The following is a 21,824-nucleotide window of genomic DNA, read 5'->3' on the forward strand; positions in this document are numbered from 1 at the left end:
GTGTCCTAGTTGGTGCTTACCGGAATTGGAAGGGTTAAAAGACGAGTTGCTCTGTCGGGATTTAAACTTCTGGCCCGCAGATGTCAGCAGCGAGTGTTTAACTGGCGCACCCACCTCACGCCCTGAAGCCCAGGCTAAATCTGCCTTCAACATTTTGTGGAATTCTGTTTTGAACGGATAGTTTGAAACACAAGGCAGTACCGGAACCCCTCTCTGTCCCCTGCTCTCATTGGCTGGTCCCCCCAAAACGTGTCTACACATGTTGAAAAAAATAATTTTTTTCCAAACTCCTGATTCAATGCGATGACGTCATACCGTTGGATTTTTTCCCCCATATTTCATGGAAATGACATCATGACTGTGAAATATGGGCTTCCTCCAGTAGGGAGGCCTGTTCGCACCTCGCTTTGCTCCCTCCGTCTCAGTGATGTCTAGGTCTAGACAGCGCCCCCGCCCTGCAGAGCTTTGCTATTGCAACTTGTTTCATTGCAGCTGCTGTGGAAGGCAAACAAAGGCAGGCCGTTCTAATCTTAGCCAGGGCTCTTTGTTAGCCCAACCTTACAGGAAGCAGCTTCAAAAACCCGCCTTCTACAGACAATGTTTATTTGAATAAAGCAAAACGTGTTTTATCGCAGATCTTACATGTGTGACTGCATCTTTAAATGTATTCTTTTCCTATTAATACGAACACTTTTCAGTAAATGCTTCGATGTTTGAAAAGGCATATTTTCCATGCAAACGGCACCAAATAAAACTATAATATAATTTATATGCACCGGATAATATGTAATATCGTATATTGTGATGTTAGTGTTCCAGTGGTGTGTGCTAATGACTTTCCGTGGTTTGTGATGTCATCAAAACCCCTTGATGGCTACATTGGGCTTTATTAAACGTTGTCTCGTTATGTATTTTTTCATACGTAAATCTATATTTATGTAGCGCAGACGTAGGGAATGCTGGAGAGTTCCCAGTATTACCCCGGAGAGCGACGCCTTTAAACAACACAACCGACTCTTTAAATCTGCCCACCACAAAGGTTTGTTTTTCTTGCAGAATTTTTAAGTGTAGATTAAGCCCAGTGCCATCCAAGCCGAGCTAGAAATGTCACAAAGCTTTCACCATTTTATCCATTGTCTTTAAGCACAGGGTTAGCACGTGCTGTACACTCTGAGCTAAAAAATGACAAAGCTCTTACCACTCCAGGGCCCAGTATTACAGCTTTGGATTGGTAAAATACCACCCGAGCCTACATGTACCAGGTAGAGCCTGCTCCTGAGTAGGGGTGGGCGAAGAATTCCGCTCCACTTGGGGAGTTTGCAGAGTTTTGCCACTCCGCGCAGAGTGAAAGTTCTGAAAAACTCTGCAGAGATTATTCTCTTGCGTGGCTCGCCAATGTTAAGTTGAATAGCGAGAGAAATCGCGTGCTAGACCACCTCCTGGTGAGATTTCCGAACGAGGCGGTTGCAGCAGGTTACGACCGCTCTCATTGAGAAAGCTGAATCTCGCACTCAGAAAGTGGCCGCTCGTTTTGAGGAAACTGCCTCTCGAGTAGAAAATCTACTCGAACGGCAGAAAGAAGCGGAGCTGTCTGGCACTCAGCGTGATGCTGTTAGCGCTGTTTTTACAGCACGGATGAACTCTTGGCACTAAAAATCAATGTGAATGGTGCAATATACTGCACTCTGCCACTCGCGGAACTCTGCGAAGTGCGGCAAAACATTTTCGGCATTTCACGGTGTTTGGTAATGCACCAACTCTGCGAACTCCGCCCAGGCCTACTCCTGAGTCATGTGTGGTTCACTGTTCTATTGTTTCAGCAGGGTTGTGTGTCTTAAGTTTTAAAATGCGTGCACCACTGGGGGGGGGGTCACTTGAAGGGCAATTAAGAGATAGGAACGGGGTCAGTGGAGGGGGCAAGAGTGGGAAGTCTGACCTAATTAATACTACGCAAACTAAATACCCAGCGATGAGTGCAACTGTGTAATGTGTGTGTGTGTGTGTGTGTGTGTGTATATGCTCCCACGTATTTGTACTATTAGCATTACTGACGTACCTGTTTGACTATGCTCCCTCATGTTCCCCCTTTCTATGTAAAGCGCTCCGATATCTGCAAAGATCTTGTTCGCGCTATATAAAACTTTCAAGATAAATAAAATAAAATAAATAAAAGTGTGTGTGTATATGCGTGTGTGTGTGTGTGTATATATATATATCTATATTACTATTTCTTCGAGACTGAAATAAATGAAATCGCCGTATTGCCCATTATATTGGTTCAAAGGAAACCAATGTGCCTTTTCTTTGAAGAAAAAAAAATGACCCTAGTGTAGTCAAAAGCGCCTGCCAGGAGTTATTTAAAAGATATGTTACATTATCTTTGGGAAGCTCCTTCTGCTGAGCATCCATAAAGGAAGGAAGGCTCCCTGGGTGATAGCGACGTGTGACCGGGGTCTGAGGACAATGCTCCTGGCCTCAGAGTCGGGAGGGAGGGTGAGTTTGCTCGTGGACGGGGGCGAGATTGAAAGTGGAGCAGCACTTGTAGTGGGTGACTATGTAACAATTGATTTCCCCTAAGCCCTGGAGTCTGCTGCCTCTCAAAGTAAATCTGCAGAGCTGTTGAATTCTGGACTGTGCTTTTCAGCCGGGAGTCCTGCGTGCACCAGCGAGTACTCCAGAGTTAGTGTACAGCTCTGTCAGAGAAACTCCATCTTGGTTTGTTGCGCCTCATTCTAACAGTCCAAGACGCCACACGCAGCTCCAGTAGTGTAACCCATCCCTGCCCGTCACAGTCATCAACAAATGTACCTCAGCAATGAATCGTTGGCTACATGAGCGCGGAGATGGGTGCGCAGCTCAACTAATGCACCGGTGTCCGGCCCTGCAGTGCCCTTGCTTGTCCAACACGTGGTCTTCACAAAACTCTGCTGTGTGTCCATGTGGAAGAGCCACAACAGAGGCAGACAGTGGCATCAGAGAGCTTGAAAGAGGAGGAGGAAGAGGCGCAGGAGGAGGTGTGATGTCTTTGCACATGGTCTGTGGGTTTGTAACTCAGCACAGGATGGGGCGATTGGTTATTGGATGGTTTTGCAGATGAGGGCACATAGCTTGTTGGCCTGGCAGCAAGACGGTGGCAGGCTGTGGGAAGATGAGAAACTGGAGGTAGTTTTGAGAACCATAGACTTTGGTACCCACCCTGCAGTAGGACAGTGAGTAGACTAAAGACCAGCCGGTGATGGTTAAGGTAGCCGCCCAAGCGACGGAAGTTGAAAACGTTGAGGGCAGTTGTATCCATTGGAGGGACACACCCTCCCTAGGATGATCTGCAGGCAGTTGCAGAAGAAAGAAAAACTGCACTTGAGTTGAGTTGTGAGGGACTACACAATTGTGTGCTTAGATAACTGATATGACAGCAGTGTCGGGCAGAACTGGTTGTAAGTTTCACGAGACTTGCATCTTCAGGTCGTGGCGTCACCCAGAAGTGGATTGCCTGCTTCTGGAAGAAGTATCCTATGCTCAGTCCCGTGGCACAATGATGGCCTCTATCTTGGGTTGTGAAAGCTTTGGTTTTGGGGGGTGCTTTTGGGGTGAAGTTTCGGTGAAACATTTTAATGCTGCCACAGTTTGGCTCTGAGTCTGAGGGAGTCCTTGTTAAGCTTCTGTTCCAAAGCTGCACCTGTACGGCTGAGCTGGCGCTTGACCCTCGCTCATAACCCTGGCTTGAGGTCTTATGCGGAGAAAAGGTTTGATTCTTCTGAGATGTGGGAGGTGAACCCCGCAAGCGTGCACCAGATCTCCTGGTTAAGGAGCCTCCAGTTCTGAGAATGAAGACCTCACCAATGACTCTAGACGAGGAGACAAGAGTAGCTTCTAGTTAGAGTGCCGGCTGCAATGCTGAGGTTTGAGGAGAGTTCCCAGAGACCCTTGCACCCCGAGTCTTGAGCGGAACTGTACCCCTTGCTTGTTACATCCCTGAATCTTGCTGTTCCTTGTCCCTGAGTCGGCCATTGATTAGCCTGAGCGTCTTCTAAGGCGTTGACACCTTCTGGGTATCCTGCTAGCTCGCTTTTGTCCACCCCTTCTCCCGACTGACTTGAATTAAAACATATTCTGGTCTCTTTTCCAGGACTTTTGCTCCCGTCTGGGAAGTGTTCCGGACCTCCTCAGACAAGCTGGCGCTCTGCCACCAGGAGCTGGTGCGGAAACTCCACGACCTCATCAAAGAGATCAACCGATATGGGGAGGAGCAGGTCAAGGTGCACAAGAAGGTGGGTCCTGGCAACCATGAGTGGAAGAGGGACTGTCAGAGAGGTGGTTTTGTGGTAATGGTGAGGGTTGAGGCCTCATCAGGAGTCTGTGTTGGGTTTCTGTCTAGCACAGACCAAGTATGTGAAGGGTGGGGAGGATATTCTCGTCTGGCGCAGACCACATAAATAAAAGGCTGGGAGGTCTCTTTTTTGTCAGGGTCCTGTAGATCACAGATCACCCCACAAGTATTGATTACGGAGAGACTCATGGAATTTTAAGGACAGCTCCTAATGTGAAGCTTTTCTATTCAAATAAAATGTTAGTAGTTCTTCGTTGTCGTAAGTAGGGCTTCCAGAATCCTAATAATACTACTACCCCTCCTGTTGTCCAGAGTATTGCGGTCTCTGCTTCCTCCCTTTGTCACGGCCTTCCACCAATCGCCATGTCTTTGTTTCCCTCTCCCCAAGTCCAAGGAGGAGGTGTCCGGAACCCTGGAGGCGGTCCAGGCGCTACACAGCTCCGCGCAGCTCCTGCAGAAGTCCAAAGAGAACTACTGTATGAAGGCCGTGGAGTACGAGCGGCTGAGGAAGGAAGGAGTGAACCAGAAGGAGGTGGAAAAGGTGAGTGGGTTCGTTCGATCGAGTGCCCATGCGTCGGATAACCATTCCCTGCGAGCAGGGTCTTTAGATGAGGAGAGGCTCCACAGCATCGCTCGCACCTCACACCAACAGACTCTGGCATGCGTGGACTTCCTGGTTGGTAATGGCAGTGGATAAAGCCAGCCTACTGCGTTCACTGTGCTGTTGGCTAAAACACGAGGACTGGCTGGAGGCGCCACACGTTTGGCACTTCTCAGATGGGGCAAACATTCATGGATGGTACATGCACCATTTTTATGGTTGGAAATAAAATAAAATGTCAGTGCTTTAGCTTTAGCTCTTGAGCAAGAGGGACGTGCAGTGTGTAGGGCTCAGTGGAACATTTTTGGCAGTTTTCAACAAACCAACCACATCTCAGTGCAAATACTGATTACCACATGCACCATCCCTCTTTCGATCAGAGGTCAACTGCATTGTAGTGTAGTTCCTATACTCCCAATAGGCTCTGCGCATTGGAATAATATATCCTATCGATGTGACGTAGGACTTATGTCTACTAGGTCTCTATCTTAATATATTAGACTTAATTGTGAGTGCCAGCTAGCTCAGAGGTCACTAGAAACTTTCTCGAATTCATAAGAAAGGATTTAGTTTCTGACTGTGAGAAGTTGGCCTGGTATATGATGTTCACTATTCTAGTGAGCACCTTGCACCAGTCCAAACAACCCTTATGGTTGTAAAGTCAACCTTACAGACCAGCTATCCTAGTGGTAACAGTGTAACAGACATCATGCTTCAAAACCCGTGTTACAGGAAAGTAGCACCTTGATACGGCTGGAAATGTAATGTATATAGCTTAAATTTAATAAAATCCCACAGCTGTTTTAAAACCCACATCCTTGCTACTAAAACAGACCAGTAAGTTGTCCCCCTGTCTGTCCCTCCTTCCTCCCGCAGGCAGAGCTGAAGTCCAAGAAGGCGGCGGAGGGCTTACGGCGAGCTGTCGACAAGTACAACCTAGTGCGGCAGGACTTTGAGCTGAAGATGCAGGATTCCGCTCAGGTAACTGGTGGTGGAGGAGCGGGCCTCCTCCCCGGAGTGGGGTGCATGTCTAGGGGGAGAGCATGTTAAGGGGGGGTGGTACAAAGGAGCAGTGAATGCTGCTATCTGGAACCCAGCCTGTGTATCAGCATTTTGTGAACAAATTCTTAACGTGAGTATCCGGTCTTGGTGGCGTACCTAGGCCCCCGTATGGAAGTTCTAGTCGTATTTCAATCAAGTTGTACGCTGAGCTCTGCCAATGCACCTCACCGCTGATCTACTCCGCCAGTTCCATAACGCGCACAATTCCGCATTGCTCCGTAGTCCTGACCTCTGATTCTTCCTACTTGTGAAGTCCTGGAAGGTGGTCATAGCTTTGAAAGTGGCTCTTTCAATCCTCCGCTGCAGCCCCTGCTGGGGTTACACCCCGCTCTGTCAGAACCCAGTCCAGATAGGTAACAGCCCTGGTATTCCAGGACCCGATCAGAAGCTCCTTGCCCCCTATTCCTCTATCCACGATGAACTGGCCCCAACGCTCTGCATGTTTGATTTCAGCGTGAGGCCGCCTTTTAACTACAAGAGATTTGAGGTAGAGCATCGATTATTTACATGTTCACTTTGTAGGTGTCTGGCACGTGACCAGCGGCTTCACATTCCTAAAGCGAATCAACACATGATGGAGATGGTGGTGTTTTTAGTGGTTCCTTCAAGCAGTTTGTGTATTTTGTGGAAGTATACTTGGGCTGCAATCCCAGGGTGAATGGTAAATTGGGCTTGTCTTGTAAGCTAGTCACTTCTGTGATAGATCTGGACATATCTGACCCTGTGTCTTGTCCCCTCTCAGAGGTTCCAGGAGCTGGAAGATGTGCATTTGAGACACATGAAGGTCTTGATCAGCTGCTACTCGCATTCCATCGAGGACACGCATGTGCAGATCGGACAGGTTAGTGGTGCACACTGCCCAGCCCCCGCAAGCCAAACTGCGCTTCACTCCCCTGTCCCTCTCCTTAGCTCCTTGGAAGACACATGTATACTCCAGCACTGGGTGCAAGGCACCACCAGTACCCCATGATTCTTAATGTGAGGCACCAGCTTTAGATTGTAGCTGATCAGCTGAGGGTTCCTGCCCCCCCAGGCCATTCTCCATACCTCCTTAGAAGTACTCACCACCACTCCCACTCCAGCACCAGGTGCAAGTTGCCTCCTATGTCCTGTGACCCTCGCTGTGATTGGATTGTAGTAAAGCAACAGAGGGTCTTTAGCTCTGTGACTCTCCACCCCTTGTGCGACTCTCCACCCCTTGTGCGACTCTCCACCCCCTTGTGCGATTCTCCACCCCCTTGTGCGATTCTCCACCCCCTTGTGCGATTCTCCACCCCCTTGTGCGATTCTCCACCCCCTTGTGCGATTCTCCACCCCCTTGTGCGATTCTCCACCCCCTTGTGCGATTCTCCACCCCCTTGTGCGATTCTCCACCCCTGTGTGCGATTCTTCACCCCTGTGTGCGATTCTCCACCCCTTTCTGTAACTCCTCGTACCTCATCCTTAGGAGCGCTCTACACAGCTCACCACAAGTGCCACTCCAGCACCTGTGCAAGTCACCTCCTAACCCTGTCGCCTTAAAAGCGAGGCAGTGCATTGCTATCCTGCAGTCCCCTGCTGCCTCTGTAAGACTTGGTGCTGGTTTTCTCACCGCTGTGCCTTTACTCTGTCCCTCTTCCCCCGTTCTACCAGGTGCACGAGGAGTTCAAACAGAACATGGAGAACATCTGCATCGACAACTTGCTCAAAAAGTTTGCGGAGAGCAAAGGGACAGGCAAAGACAAACCAGGTGAGTTCTGCGGCTGGCCCTGAGCACCAGGGATACAGTACAATGTGGCAGAGAGGCCTGTGGGCAACACATAGAGAAAGGTGATGTCAAATCCTTGCGGGTTCAGTCAGCAACTGACCAACAGCATGACTCTTTCCCTGGGGCACGAGGCACTTTTAAAGGGATTATAGATATACTAACAGTTGCCATTAGTTGCTAAAAGCTAACTTTTTGACAGCATGTTGCTATTTTTTTTAAAAAACACACGTTTTTTAAAAGACAATTGGAATTATTTGGCCAAATGTTGTAAATAACATTTATAGCTTTTTCTGAAAAACTCACTTTTGTTTAAAAGTGAGAACAGTTATTAATGCCTGAGCTGTTAATCACACATTTAAAAGCTGTGCAGAGTTAGTTTTAACTGAAAGTTTATTACATTTGCAGATTTTCATCTGCTAGAATGTGTTTTCCCAGGTTTTTTTCCCGAGCAGTTATCATAAGTAATACATGTCACACATGTTGGAAATATCTTGGAATTAGCAAAATTTTGGGCACAATTTCCTGAACTTTGCTTGTGCTGTAATGGCCATTTTAGATGTTCCTCTGTGAAACTCCTGATCACTTGATACTTCTTGGGCAGGAAGTTACCTCTTTGTGGACTCCCAAGAGAAGTCCCAGGGACCCCATCTCTCTGCATCAGTGAGGGATTGCGTGAAGTGACCAGGAGTGCGCGCACACGGCCGCGCTCGTGCAGCCCATTGTACTCACATCTGTGGTTCTGCTAAAATAGCTGGTTGCACCACATGTGCTCATCATGAGTGGGGTACATTTAGTTGCTTAGCTTCTCCCCTCACATACTACATGTATGTCTCACAAGAATTATAGGTTGTGCCCTGGCTGAGCAAGGGAGGGGGTCTGTGTGAAAATATGCGGTTTATGGTGTAGACCCGTTTTCATCTTCTGTTCGGGTGTATCCGCGGCATCACACAGCTTTCCCTTTTGATTATCCACTCTCCAGTCATGCGCACAGTAAACATGCATGGGGTAAGGTGCATACACGTGTGCTTAAGACTCACAAAACACCAGCCCAGTCTCTGTTGGTCTCACTGTGTGATCCTCATCAGTAGAGCTCACGGGACACACACCCGGTCCCACGGTTTCTGCTGGAATTTTCTGCTCGAATCAAGTCTCACTCAAGAGAGCGATGCAGACGTTGTAGTAGGAAGGAAAAACTGAAAATGACCATAGTTGAGGGCCTTCCAGTAACTATCTCTAGAACAATTCTCACTTCAAAGCACCCTGTCCCTTGCAATCATGACGTTTCAGACTGCTAGTCCCTTGGGGCCGGGCGGAGAGTTTAATAAGAAAAGAGGGGTGGAGAGAGAGCGAGAGCTGTTGCCTTTTAGAAAGAGGCAGGCGGCATTGGTACGCCTTTTTCCTTGGCATCCAAGTCACAGTTTCTTGCTTCATTATGCACATATGTAAAACCAGAGGCACCCTTACTGGGTGCATCTTTCTCCCAATCACTGCTGTGCCAGCCTTTGCTCCATTCTACCTGTGCTGTGCCAGCCTTTGCTCCATTCTACCTGTGCTGTGCCAGCCTTTGCTCCATTCTACCTGTGCTGTGCCAGCCTTTGCTCCATTCTACCTGTGCTGTGCCAGCCTTTGCTCCATTCTACCTGTGCTGTGCCAGCCTCTGCTCCATTCTACCTGTGCTGTGCCAGCCTTTGCTCCATTCTACCTGTGCTGTGCCAGCCTCTGCTCCATTCTACCTGTGCTGTGCCAGCCTTTGCTCCATTCTACCTGTGCTGTGCCAGCCTTTGCTCCTTCCTACCTGTGCTGTGCCAGCCTTTGCTCCATTCTACCTGTGCTGTGCCAGCCTTTGCTCCATTCTACCTGTGCTGTGCCAGCCTTTGCTCCATTCTACCTGTGCTGCGCCAGCCTTTGCTCCATTCTACCTGTGCTGTGCCAGCCTTTGCTCCATTCTACCTGTGCTGTGCCAGCCTTTGCTCCATCCTACCTGTGCTCTGCCAGCCTCTGCTCCATTCTACCTGTGCTGCGCCAGCCTTTGCTCCATCCTACCTGTGCTGCGCCAGCCTTTGCTCCATTCTACCTGTGCTGTGCCAGCCTTTGCTCCATTCTACCTGTGCTGCGCCAGCCTTTGCTCCATTCTACCTGTGCTGTGCCAGCCTTTGCTCCATTCTACCTGTGCTGTGCCAGCCTTTGCTCCATTCTACCTGTGCTGCGCCAGCCTTTGCTCCATCCTACCTGTACTGTGCCTTCCTCTGATGCCTCACCCTCACTGCTATGTCTTCCTACATTTTGTCTCACCGTCTCGCTCTTTCTTTACAGGCGCAGTCGATTTCGACATCTACAGCATCCCTTCAGCGCTGGAGGGTAAGTAGGTCTTCGGGCGATGGTGTCTGGTAAACGCATACTACTCCTAAGGATGTTCATTGATGCGGGAAGCATAGAGTGCACAGGAGCGTAGACCCAGTGAGCTTTAGTGCAGCCTCTTCTGTATGCGCTCAGGCCTCTGCTCTCTGAGGAAGACCGATATTGGCATGAATGAGAGAGAAATACTTTTGTAGCGCAGCTCCCTTCTGGGCACTGGAGTGGAGAGGGTGCTGGTAAAAGTTTGATTGACAATGTTGTAAAAGTCCAGTGCACCAGGGTCAGCCACTGCTGTTTGGAGGAGTGTAGTTGTGGCTTGTAAGATTGGAATCTGACCTCACACTCATGCAGTAAATGGCCTCCCTGTGCAGACTTTCTAGAAGACTGCTCTCCACAGTGTGTTGTGTGTGGGGGGCGGGGGGGAGCAGTGTGGCTTAACTGCACTAGTTTCCCAGCTTGGTGAATCATGCAATGTAGTGGCTGGATGTGAAATATTCATTAATGTCCGTCCCTTTTTGTCACAACATGCTATATGCCACCAAACTGTGTGTCTGTCTCTCACACTGCTTCATTCATCACATTACTAAGTGCCAAGTCCCATAATACGATAACCGCCCCTTGGTGGTCATCACACACAACATGGAAACACTTCCCACACACGATGAACAAGCAAAGAGAACCCACTTTCAACCACACACCCTTCACAGTGTAGCGGGCTACACATGTCGACAAGCGCTTCAGCGCCCCACGTGCGGGTAGTAAGCACTATATAAATGCTGCAGTATAATACAGTACGCGCATACAGGACGTTGGGTTTGGAAACGGTAGAAGAAGAGTGGAGTCTGACCTAATGAAAAGAACGAAGAAACTGAAAAGAAACGTCTTCCGGAACCCAAGCCCCTTGATCCCTCGCGGTGTGAAATGAATAGAACCCAGATAAATGGCCAAAGACTTGGTAATTCTGGATCCGACGAAGAGCACCTTCCCGCCAATCACGGCTCATCAGAGTGCCACCCAAAGTGCCGCATTCAGACAAATGCACAGAACTGAAAAACCTGCTTCTTGCAAAATGTAAAACCGACATGTGGCTCTTAAAAATGAACAAGATCTCCTTGGCTTTAAAGCACACTTTTCTGAAAGCCTCACTGTCCATATAACAATCCCTTGTAGATGTAAGAAATCCCTCTAGGCTTATTACATCAAGCTATTATTAGTTCAGCTTTTAGCCTTTACGTAGAATTTGTCCCCCTATGTGTTCACAAATTGCTTGTCGCTGATGATATTGGAGCTGGACGAAGGATGATTTGCCTATGGCAGTGCTTGTTTAGTATGGCACAGTGGGTGAAAAATGATGGAATGTAATGCGTCACTGTGGCTGAACTCCGTTCCAACATTCCGACCATCACTTTGTATTTTATTGGAGAGGTCTTGTGGACTTGAAGCAGCCACAAGTACTCTCATGCATGTGACAAAGTACCCCAATCAGGGAAATGAGGTGGTGCATTGGCGTGGAGAAGTGTGGCTCAATGGTTAGAGCGGCAGACCCTGATGCAGAGGTCTGGCCCGGGACCAGGGTTCAATTCCCGCCTCGGCGGGTCTTGGACTCAATCTCCCAGGACCTGATAATTCCCGCCTCGGTGCCTATTCCAATCATGGAGTCCCACTCTGCAACTCTGGGCAATAGCTTGCTTAATCTCCACAATGGCCCCAACAGCGCTGGGATGCCTGGCTTCACCTTGGGGGTGCCCAGGAGTGGACACCTCACAGGGAAAGGCCAGGAAGGTTCCTCAGCGGTATTTGTACAAGCGCCGAGATGACTCATGGTGATTCGTGCGCTATACATGTACCACTACACTACATTACATTGTACCAGACAGACCAGATAGACCTCCCCCCCCTTGTGCTTATTAGTCATTCACTGGGTTTCCGTCATTTGCGACTCCGTTGGCTCCACTGACTTTAACCCACGACCGAGCAATCTGGTCCTTTCACCAAGGGCCTGCCCGATCAGTCATGGATGTCCTGCCCGACTGAGGGCTGGGTGAGAGTCACTAATCTTCCCTGCCAATGACTGGCAAGCAAGGCATGGCGGATACATCAGCAAAAATGGTAAAAGGCCGAGAGAACTATCCTTGCTCGTTGGGCCATTTTGCTTGTCGTTCACAGATAAAAGTCCTGCTTTGAGAGTATTTCTCTGAACAAGAACACTTGGCAAACCTTTGGTGCTATGAAGAGAGCCGCCATCATTGGGATCTGTCAGTAGAGCGTACGGTTCTCCACTAAGGAGGTGAGGCCATGGCCTCTTCCCTATGGCAGGTCATCTTAGTGAGGTATTGACCGTCGCTCCCTGACCATTGGCAGTCTGCCTGGGTATACATAAGGCCCTTTGTTTGTCTGCAGCAATAGCTAGCTTTGCCTAGCAAGGCATCACGTTTATGGGCTCTGTGAAAGGTGGTGGGCCTGGTGAGGGCGATTCCCATGTGCGTATAGGGTGATTATTACTAACTGTGCAGCACGCGCTGCTCTTTGGCATCGACTAAGCACAATTGTTTTGTTTTTTGCAGGAGTGAAACGCATTCGCGTCAAACCTTTTCGCATCCCAGGGCTGGGACGAAAGGAGAAGGGGGCGGATTCCGTGTGAGTAGCACTACTTTATTGTTCTGGTTTTTTAATTGCCTGTGCCTTAATGCCTTCTGCTTCCTATTGTCTGTGCCTCATCAAAACCTGTTTTGTATTGGTTGTTCCTCAGAGGCGTTGGTTTCCTATTGGGTGTGCTTCTGGTGTGTCTGTCGAGTGTGCTGCACTGCGGTACCTCACACAGTTTCTTTTCCATTGTCCCTGCCTCATCAAAATCTGTTTTCTATTGGCTGTTCCTCATTGGGGTCAGTTTCCGATTGGGTGTGCCTCTGTTTTGTCTGTCATGTTTGCTGTATCTCACTCTGTCTGTTTTCCATTGTCTGTGCCTCATCAATGGCTGTTTTGTGTTGGCTGTCCCTAACTGGCGCCTGCTTTCTGGTGGCTGTGGCTCAGCGGTGTTTCCTACTCAGGGTGTTTCATTAGTGTTTGTTTATAACCTTTATATGTTCCTAGGGTTTGTGACTCAGGAAGCTCTGTTGGCTCTGACCCGTCACTCTGCAAAAGTCTGTTTTCGCTTTTTAATACCTTGCTGACGTCTGTTTCCTATTATTTAGTAGTGCTGGTTTGTTATTGGTTATGTTTTAGAAGGTTTTATTACTGGGAGATACTGTGGCGGGGTTACTGTTAACTAGACTGCTGCTGCCTGTGTGAGTGGGTGTGGTTTGACTTTGCTGGTCCTGATTTTCAGGCTTTACATGACACTTTGTTTCCCCCTCCAGGGAGTCTCAGGATGTGGACGGCATGGTAAGTCACCCCTCTGTACAAACGTGCTTCAAGTGGGGTTATTACAGTGGCGGTGTGGGGGGTGGGGCGGTCACACGATGCTGTTAAAGGGCCAGAAAGGAGCAGTGTACGCTCTCCCTATGTAGGCAGTAGTAGGAACCATGTGACGCAACTGGCGTAAAGCGGTGTATGTGGAACGAGGAGGTGCTCTGATGGTGCTCAATGCCTGTGGTGTGTGAGAGAATGGGTGCTGCCTTATGACTAGTTGGGGCGATTACTCTGGGGAGAAGTTAGTGCTGTATGGGGTATTGTGAGGGGGCAGGAGTTGCCATGTGTGGATGGGTAGGATCGGTCTGATGGTGTTCGAGAGAGGGCGAAGGGTGGTATTGGAGATTAAGTGGAGACGCAAAGAGTGAATGTGTGAGTAAAGTGTTGACAATCAGTGTTGGGAGCGCTTTGATGAGCTGTGATGTGTACTGGGATGATCATGGGGTGGTGGTGTGACAAATACTGGTGTAAGATAGATGAAGGAGGATAGTAGGTGCTGTATGAAGATGCCAAGGAGTATTATGATGGAGGGTAGAAAGGGATATTTTAGGATGCGGGTCTCGCCCCGAAGAAGCCAAGAAGGTTTGTAAGGTACAATATTTTGAGCGTTGGCAGTGAGGGTTTAGCACCACAGCGCACTAGTTGATTAAACATTTTTTTGCATTATTAATTGAATAATCAAATACCGGAGCTCTCTCCTAGTGGTCCACCGCCCAAAGGCCACTGTGAAATGAAACAATAAATGCAAAATAGAGGACCGCCAAAAAAGTCTCAATACGTGCATCAATCCACAATTTGGAAATCTTCCAATAACAAGTCCTTAGCCAGTAGGTTCAGTTCAAAAAGGGGGGTCCTTCTTCTTTTTAGTAATAATCACAGTTCAATTTCAAAACATCAAATCAGCCAAGATCTTCTTTTGAAATTGAACTGTGATTATTACAATAAAGACAAAGGACCCTTTTGGAACTGAACCTACTGACTAAGGACTTGTTATTGGAAGGTCTGGAAGGTAGTTTAGCAGGTGCTCTTGGAGATGAGGTTCCTGCCTTAATTTGATTAAACTTTCTCATCGTGAAAACTTCCGCTCATCCCGTGAGTGAACCTGATGCTCTGTCAGTCCAGCCGCCCTGGACCACCTTTCCGGACAAACGAGTGCTGAGGACTAGAGCCACCTTTCTCCCAAGGGTTGTACGTCCCTTTAACGTTGGACAGTCCATAACACTTCCGATGTTCTATTCTCCACCTCACCCCTCTAAAGAGGAGGAGAGACTTTGTTTGGATCCCTGAAGAGCACAACCCTTTGACATCGATCACCCCAAAGACCATCTGGTATACGGTCAGCTCTTTGTGGGACTTTCCGGGACACAGAAGGCAGGCTGTGCAGAAAAGGGCTCTGTCAAGGAGGTCAGTCTTCTGGACCAAGTTCTGATATACATTGGCTACGAAGTGGCCGCGGAAAGGATTGAGGGCTTGTTCCGCCAGGGCCACGGCTGCTACAGGTGCGTTGATAGCCTCACTGCCCGTACTCACCATTTATCATGTCAGAAAGTGGGCATCCAGTCACACATTCAGGAAGCACTGCCACCTAGATAGCCAGGTCTGATGGGAAGGGTGTTTTGGTGTTCAGTCTAGTCGGACGTTTTGGTGAGCTATTGCACAGACCCACCACTGCCGCAGGTGCTGCTTTGGGATCTGTTCTAAAGGTGAGATCTGCGATTAGAAGTATCCAGCAGAGGAATGAGTTAGTTACATTGAGTAACTCCCCATTAGATACTCTAATTGCAGATTCCTCATCATCCTCCCACCTCCCAGGTCTGTGGAATGGTCTCTTCTATCTAAAAAAAAGTCTCCCCATTAGAGATCTGAAAACTGGCACAAACCATTCGTCTTGAGCTGCCCGTCCAAGGGCGCGAACAGCGTCAAGTAAGAAATTGACATCAATGCACTTGGATGGTGCCGGTAAATGCTCTGGCCTTTGCTTCTGGGGCAGAGTGCAGTTGAGGCGGAGTCACACCACGCTACCTCTCCGCGTTCATGGGGTATGCAATAGAATCTTCCGAATTCTGGGGAGAGTGCTGTTGAGGCGGAGTCACACCACGCTACCTCTCTGCGTTCATGGGGTATGCTGTAGAATCTTCCGAATTCTGGGGCAGAGTGTAGTTGAGGCAGAGTCACACCACGCGACCTCTCCGCGTTCATGGGGTATGCTGTAGAATCTTCCGAATTCTGGGGAGAGTGCTGTTGAGGCGGAGTCACACCACGCTACCTCTCCGCGTTCATGGGGTATGCTGTAGAATCTTCCGAATTCTGGGGCAGAGTGTAGTTGAGGCAGAGTCACACCACGCGACCTCTCCGCGTTCATGGGGTATGCTGTAGAATCTTCCGAATTCTGGGAAGAGTGCTGTTGAGGCGGAGTCACACCACGCTACCTCTCCGCGTTCATGGGGTATGCTGTAGAATCTTCCGAATTCAGTGGCAGAGTGTAGTTGAGGCAGAGTCACACCACGCGACCTCTCCGCGTTCATGGGGTATGCTGTAGAATCTTCCGAATTCTGGGGAGAGTGCTGTTGAGGCGGAGTCACACCACGCTACCTCTCCGCGTTCATGGGGTATGCTGTAGAATCTTCCGAATTCTGGTGCAGGGTGCAGTTGAGGCGGAGTCACACCACGCTACCTCTCCGCGTTCATGGGGTATGCTGTAGAATCTTCCGAATTCTGGGGCAGAGTGCAGTTGAGGCGGAGTCACACCACGCTACCTCTCCGCGTTCATAGGCTATGATGTAGAATCTTCCGAATTCTGGGGCAGGGTGCAGTTGAGGCGGAGTCACACCACGCTACCTCTCTGCGTTCATGGGGTATGCTGTAGAATCTTCCGAATTCTGGGGCAGGGTGCAGTTGAGGCGGAGTCACACCACGCGACCTCTCTGCGTTCATGGGGTATGCTGTAGAATCTTCCGAATTCTGGGGCAGAGTGCAGTTGAGGCGGAGCCACACCACGTGACCTCTCTGCGTTCATGGGGTATGCTGTAGAATCTTCCGAATTCTGGGGCAGAGTGCAGTTGAGGCGGAGTCACACCACGCGACCTCTCTGCGTTCATGGGGTATGCTGTAGAATCTTCCGAATTCTGGGGCAGAGTGCAGTTGAGGCGGAGTCACACCACGCTACCTCTCCGCGTTCATGGGGTATGCTGTAGAATCTTCCGAATTCTGGGGCAGAGTGCAGTTGAGGCGGAGTCACACCACGCTACCTCTCCGCGTTCATAGGCTATGATGTAGAATCTTCCGAATTCTGGGGCAGGGTGCAGTTGAGGCGGAGTCACACCACGCTACCTCTCTGCGTTCATGGGGTATGCTGTAGAATCTTCCGAATTCTGGGGCAGGGTGCAGTTGAGGCGGAGTCACACCACGCGACCTCTCTGCGTTCATGGGGTATGCTGTAGAATCTTCCGAATTCTGGGGCAGAGTGCAGTTGAGGCGGAGTCACACCACGCTACCTCTCTGCGTTCATGGGGTTTGCTGTAGAATCTTCCGAATTCTGGGGCTGGGTGCAGTTGAGGCGGAGTCACACCACGCGACCTCTCTGCGTTCATGGGGTGTGCTGTAGAATCTTCCGAATTGTGGGGCAGGGTGCAGTTGAGGCGGAGTCACACCACGCGACCTCTCTGCGTTCATGGGGTATGCTGTAGAATCTTCAGAATTCTGGGGCAGGGTGCAGTTGAGGCAGAGTCACACCACGCGACCTCTCTGCGTTCATGGGGTGTGCTGTAGAATCTTCCGAATTCTGGGGCAGAGTGCAGTTGAGGCGGAGTCACACCACTCGACCTCTCTGCGTTCATGGGGTATGCTGGAGAATCTTCCGAATTCTGGGGCAGAGTGCAGTTAAGGCAGAGTCACACCACGCGACATCTCTGCGTTCATGGGGTATGCTGTAGAATCTTCCGAATTCTGGGGCAGGGTGCAGTTGAGGCAGAGTCACACCACGCGACCTCTCTGCGTTCATGGGGTATGCTGTAGAATCTTCCGAATTCTGGTGCAGGGTGCAGTTGAGGCGGAGTCACACCACGCGACCTCTCTGCGTTCATGGGGAATGCTGTAGAATCTTCCGAATTCTGGGGCAGAGTGCAGTTGAGGCGGAGTCACACCACGCGACCTCTCTGCGTTCATGGGGTATGCGGTAGAATGTTCCGAATTCTGGGGCAGGGTGCAGTTGAGGCGGAGTCACACCACGCGACCTCTCTGCGTTCATGGGTTATGCAGTAGAATCTTCCGAATTCTGGGGCAGAGTGCAGTTGAGGCGGAGTCACACCACACTACCTCTCCGCGTTCATGGGGTATGCTGTAGAATGTTCCGAATGCTGGGGCAGAGTGCAGTTGAGGCGGAGTCACACCACACTACCTCTCCGCGTTCATGGGGTATGCTGTAGAATCTTCCGAATTCTGGGGCAGAGTGCAGTTGAGGCGGAGTCACACCACGCGACCTCTCTGCGTTCATGGGGTGTGCTGTAGAATCTTCCGAATTGTGGGGCAGGGTGCAGTTGAGGCGGAGTCACACCACGCGACCTCTCTGCGTTCATGGGGTATGCTGTAGAATCTTCCGAATTCTGGGGCAGGGTGCAGTTGAGGCAGAGTCACACCACGCGACCTCTCTGCGTTCATGGGGTGTGCTGTAGAATCTTCCGAATTCTGGGGCAGAGTGCAGTTGAGGCGGAGTCACACCACTCGACCTCTCTGCGTTCATTGGGTATGCTGGAGAATCTTCCGAATTCTGGGGCAGAGTGCAGTTAAGGCAGAGTCACACCACGCGACATCTCTGCGTTCATGGGATATGCTGTAGAATCTTCCGAATTCTGGGGCAGGGTGCAGTTGAGGCAGAGTCACACCACGCGACCTCTCTGCGTTCATGGGGTATGCTGTAGAATCTTCCGAATTCTGGTGCAGGGTGCAGTTGAGGCGGAGTCACACCACGCGACCTCTCTGCGTTCATGGGGAATGCTGTAGAATCTTCCGAATTCTGGGGCAGAGTGCAGTTGAGGCGGAGTCACACCACGCGACCTCTCTGCGTTCATGGGGTATGCGGTAGAATGTTCCGAATTCTGGGGCAGGGTGCAGTTGAGGCGGAGTCACACCACGCGACCTCTCTGCGTTCATGGGTTATGCAGTAGAATCTTCCGAATTCTGGGGCAGAGTGCAGTTGAGGCGGAGTCACACCACACTACCTCTCCGCGTTCATGGGGTATGCTGTAGAATGTTCCGAATGCTGGGGCAGAGTGCAGTTGAGGCGGAGTCACACCACACTACCTCTCCGCGTTCATGGGGTATGCTGTAGAATCTTCCGAATTCTGGGGCAGAGTGCAGTTGAGGCGGAGTCACACCACGTGACCTCTCTGCGTTCATGGGGTATGCTGTAGAATCTTCCGAATTCTGCAGCAGAGTGCAGTTGAGGCGGAGTCACACCACGCGACCTCTCTGCGTTCATGGGGTATGCGGTAGAATGTTCCGAATTCTGGGGCAGGGTGCAGTTGAGGCGGAGTCACACCACGCGACCTCTGTGCGTTCATGGGGTATGCAGTAGAATCTTCCGAATTCTGGGGCAGAGTGCAGTTGAGGCGGAGTCACACCACGCGACCTCTCTGCGTTCATGGGTTATGCAGTAGAATCTTCCGAATTCTGGGGCAGAGTGCAGTTGAGGCGGAGTCACACCACGCTACCTCTCCGCGTTCATGGGGTATGCTGTAGAATCTTCCGAATTCTGGGGCAGAGTGCAGTTGAGGCGGAGTCACACCACACTACCTCTCCGCGTTCATGGGGTATGCTGTAGAATGTTCCGAATGCTGGGGCAGAGTGCAGTTGAGGCGGAGTCACACCACGCTACCTCTCTGCGTTCATGGGGTATGCAGTAGAATCTTCCGAATTCTGGGGCAGAGTGCAGTTGAGGCGGAGTCACACAACGCGACCTCTCTGCGTTCATGGGGTATGCTGTAGAATCTTCCGAATTCTGGGGCAGAGTGCAGTTGAGGCAGAGTCACACCACGCTACCCCTCCGCGTTCATGGGGTATGCTGTAGAATCTTCCGAATTCTGGGGCAGGGTGCAGTGGAGGCGGAGTCACACCACGCGACCTCTCTGCGTTCATGGGGTATGCAGTAGAATCTTCCGAATTCTGGGGCAGGGTGCAGTTGAGGCGGAGTCACACCACGCGACCTCTCTGCGTTCATGGGGTATGCTGTAGAATCTTCCGAATTCTGGGGCAGAGTGCAGTTGAGGCGGAGTCACACCACGCGACCTCTCCGCGATCATGGGGTATGCAGTAGAATCTTCCGAATTCTGGGGCAAGGTGCAGTTGAGGCAGAGTCACACCACGCGACATCTCTGCGTTCATGGGGTATGCTGTAGAATCTTCCGAATTCTGGGGCAGGGTGCAGTTGAGGCGGAGTCACACCACGCGACCTCTCCGCGTTCATGGGGTATGCTGTAGAATCTTCTGAATTCTGGGGCAGAGTGCAGTTGAGGCGGAGTCACACCACGCGACCTCTCTGCGTTCATGGGGTATGCTGTAGAATCTTCCGAATTCTGGGGCAGAGTGCAGTTGAGGCGGAGTCACACCACACTACCTCTCCGCGTTCATGGGGTATGCTGTAGAATGTTCCGAATGCTGGGGCAGAGTGCAGTTGAGGCGGAGTCACACCACGCTACCTCTCTGCGTTCATGGGGTATGCAGTAGAATCTTCCGAATTCTGGGGCAGAGTGCAGTTGAGGCGGAGTCACACAACGCGACCTCTCTGCGTTCATGGGGTATGCTGTAGAATCTTCCGAATTCTGGGGCAGAGTGCAGTTGAGGCGGAGTCACACCACGCTACCTCTCCGCGTTCATGGGGTATGCTGTAGAATCTTCCGAATTCTGGGGCAGGGTGCAGTGGAGGCGGAGTCACACCACGCGACCTCTCTGCGTTCATGGGGTATGCAGTAGAATCTTCCGAATTCTGGGGCAGGGTGCAGGTGAGGCGGAGTCACACCACGCGACCTCTCTGCGTTCATGGGGTATGCTGTAGAATCTTCCGAATTCTGGGGCAGAGTGCAGTTGAGGCGGAGTCACACCACGCGACCTCTCCGCGATCATGGGGTATGCAGTAGAATCTTCCGAATTCTGGGGCAAGGTGCAGTTGAGGCAGAGTCACACCACGCGACCTCTCTGCGTTCATGGGGTATGCTGTAGAATCTTCCGAATTCTGGGGCAGGGTGCAGTTGAGGCGGAGTCACACCACGCGACCTCTCCGCGTTCATGGGGTATGCTGTAGAATCTTCTGAATTCTGGGGCAGGGTGCAGTTGAGGCGGAGTCACACCACGCGACCTCTCTGCGTTCATGGGGTATGCTGTAGAATCTTCTGAATTCTGGTGCAGAGTGCAGTTGAGGCGGAGTCACACCACGCGACCTCTGCACGTTCATGGGGTATGCTGTAGAATCTTCTGAATTCTGGGGCAGAGTGCAGTTGAGGCAGAGTCACACCACGCTACCCCTCTGCGTTCATGGGGTATGCCGTAGAATCTTCCGAATTCTGGGGCAGGGTGCAGTTGAGGCGGAGTCACACCACGCTTCCTCTCCGCGTTCATGGGGTATGCAGTAGAATCTTCCGAATTCTGGGGCAGAGTGCAGTTGAGGCGGAGTCACACCACACTACCTCTCTGCGTTCATGGGGTATGCCGTAGAATCTTCCGAATTCTGGGGCAGGGTGCAGTTGAGGCGGAGTCACACCACGCTTCCTCTCCGCGTTCATGGGGTATGCAGTAGAATCTTCCGAATTCTGGGGCAGAGTGCAGTTGAGGCGGAGTCACACCACACTACCTCTCTGCGTTCATGGGGTATGCTGTAGAATCTTCCGAATCCAGCCTGGAGCCCGGGAATATTCTCAAGGCGAGAATTCTGTGGTTAGACTATCCACAAGAAACAGCGTTACCTAAGGTGGGTAACTTGTTCTTGCCTGTAATTGCATATGCGTAGAAACTCTGGCAAGGTTGGTGACAAAAACCGAAAACAGTACTTTGAAGTAAATAATAAGCATTGGCAATGCCAAAAGGCCTGGTGCTGGCTGCCAGACTTAAGACTTTAATAATTGTTTTGCCAAAACCTAATTGTGGGACACTATGGGGCTTTCATCAATTAAAAAAAGAAATAAGAAAAATTGGCTACGAGCAAACTTTTTTTGGGTCCCAAAAGTACTCATTTCCATAGTATTTCCTGGCACTGAAGGGAACACCTTTGTTTGTATCAGCTTCTTGTTAGTCAGTGACTGACGTGAGCTGATGCACTGCCCCATGCTTTGTAGTAG

At 50.5% G+C, this 21,824-nt stretch overlaps 1 protein-coding gene across 2 annotated transcripts in view; it reads left to right on the top strand.

Annotated features, from left to right (window-relative positions):
- Positions 1-21,824, top strand: part of FCHO1 (FCH and mu domain containing endocytic adaptor 1) — a 160,958-nt gene that overhangs the window by 80,468 nt on the left and 58,666 nt on the right. For both annotated transcript variants that reach the window (XM_078671088.1, XM_078671089.1), the window contains exons 6-13: positions 4,127-4,268; positions 4,716-4,868; positions 5,805-5,909; positions 6,733-6,831; positions 7,623-7,719; positions 10,051-10,095; positions 12,657-12,729; positions 13,449-13,473. In XM_078671088.1, the coding sequence (XP_078527214.1) occupies positions 4,127-4,268; positions 4,716-4,868; positions 5,805-5,909; positions 6,733-6,831; positions 7,623-7,719; positions 10,051-10,095; positions 12,657-12,729; positions 13,449-13,473 (739 nt within the window). The remainder of the gene's footprint in view (positions 1-4,126; positions 4,269-4,715; positions 4,869-5,804; positions 5,910-6,732; positions 6,832-7,622; positions 7,720-10,050; positions 10,096-12,656; positions 12,730-13,448; positions 13,474-21,824) is intronic.

The sequence above is a fragment of the Lissotriton helveticus genome, chromosome 12, assembly GCF_964261635.1.
Source record: "Lissotriton helveticus chromosome 12, aLisHel1.1, whole genome shotgun sequence".
Lineage (NCBI taxonomy): Eukaryota > Metazoa > Chordata > Amphibia > Caudata > Salamandridae > Lissotriton > Lissotriton helveticus.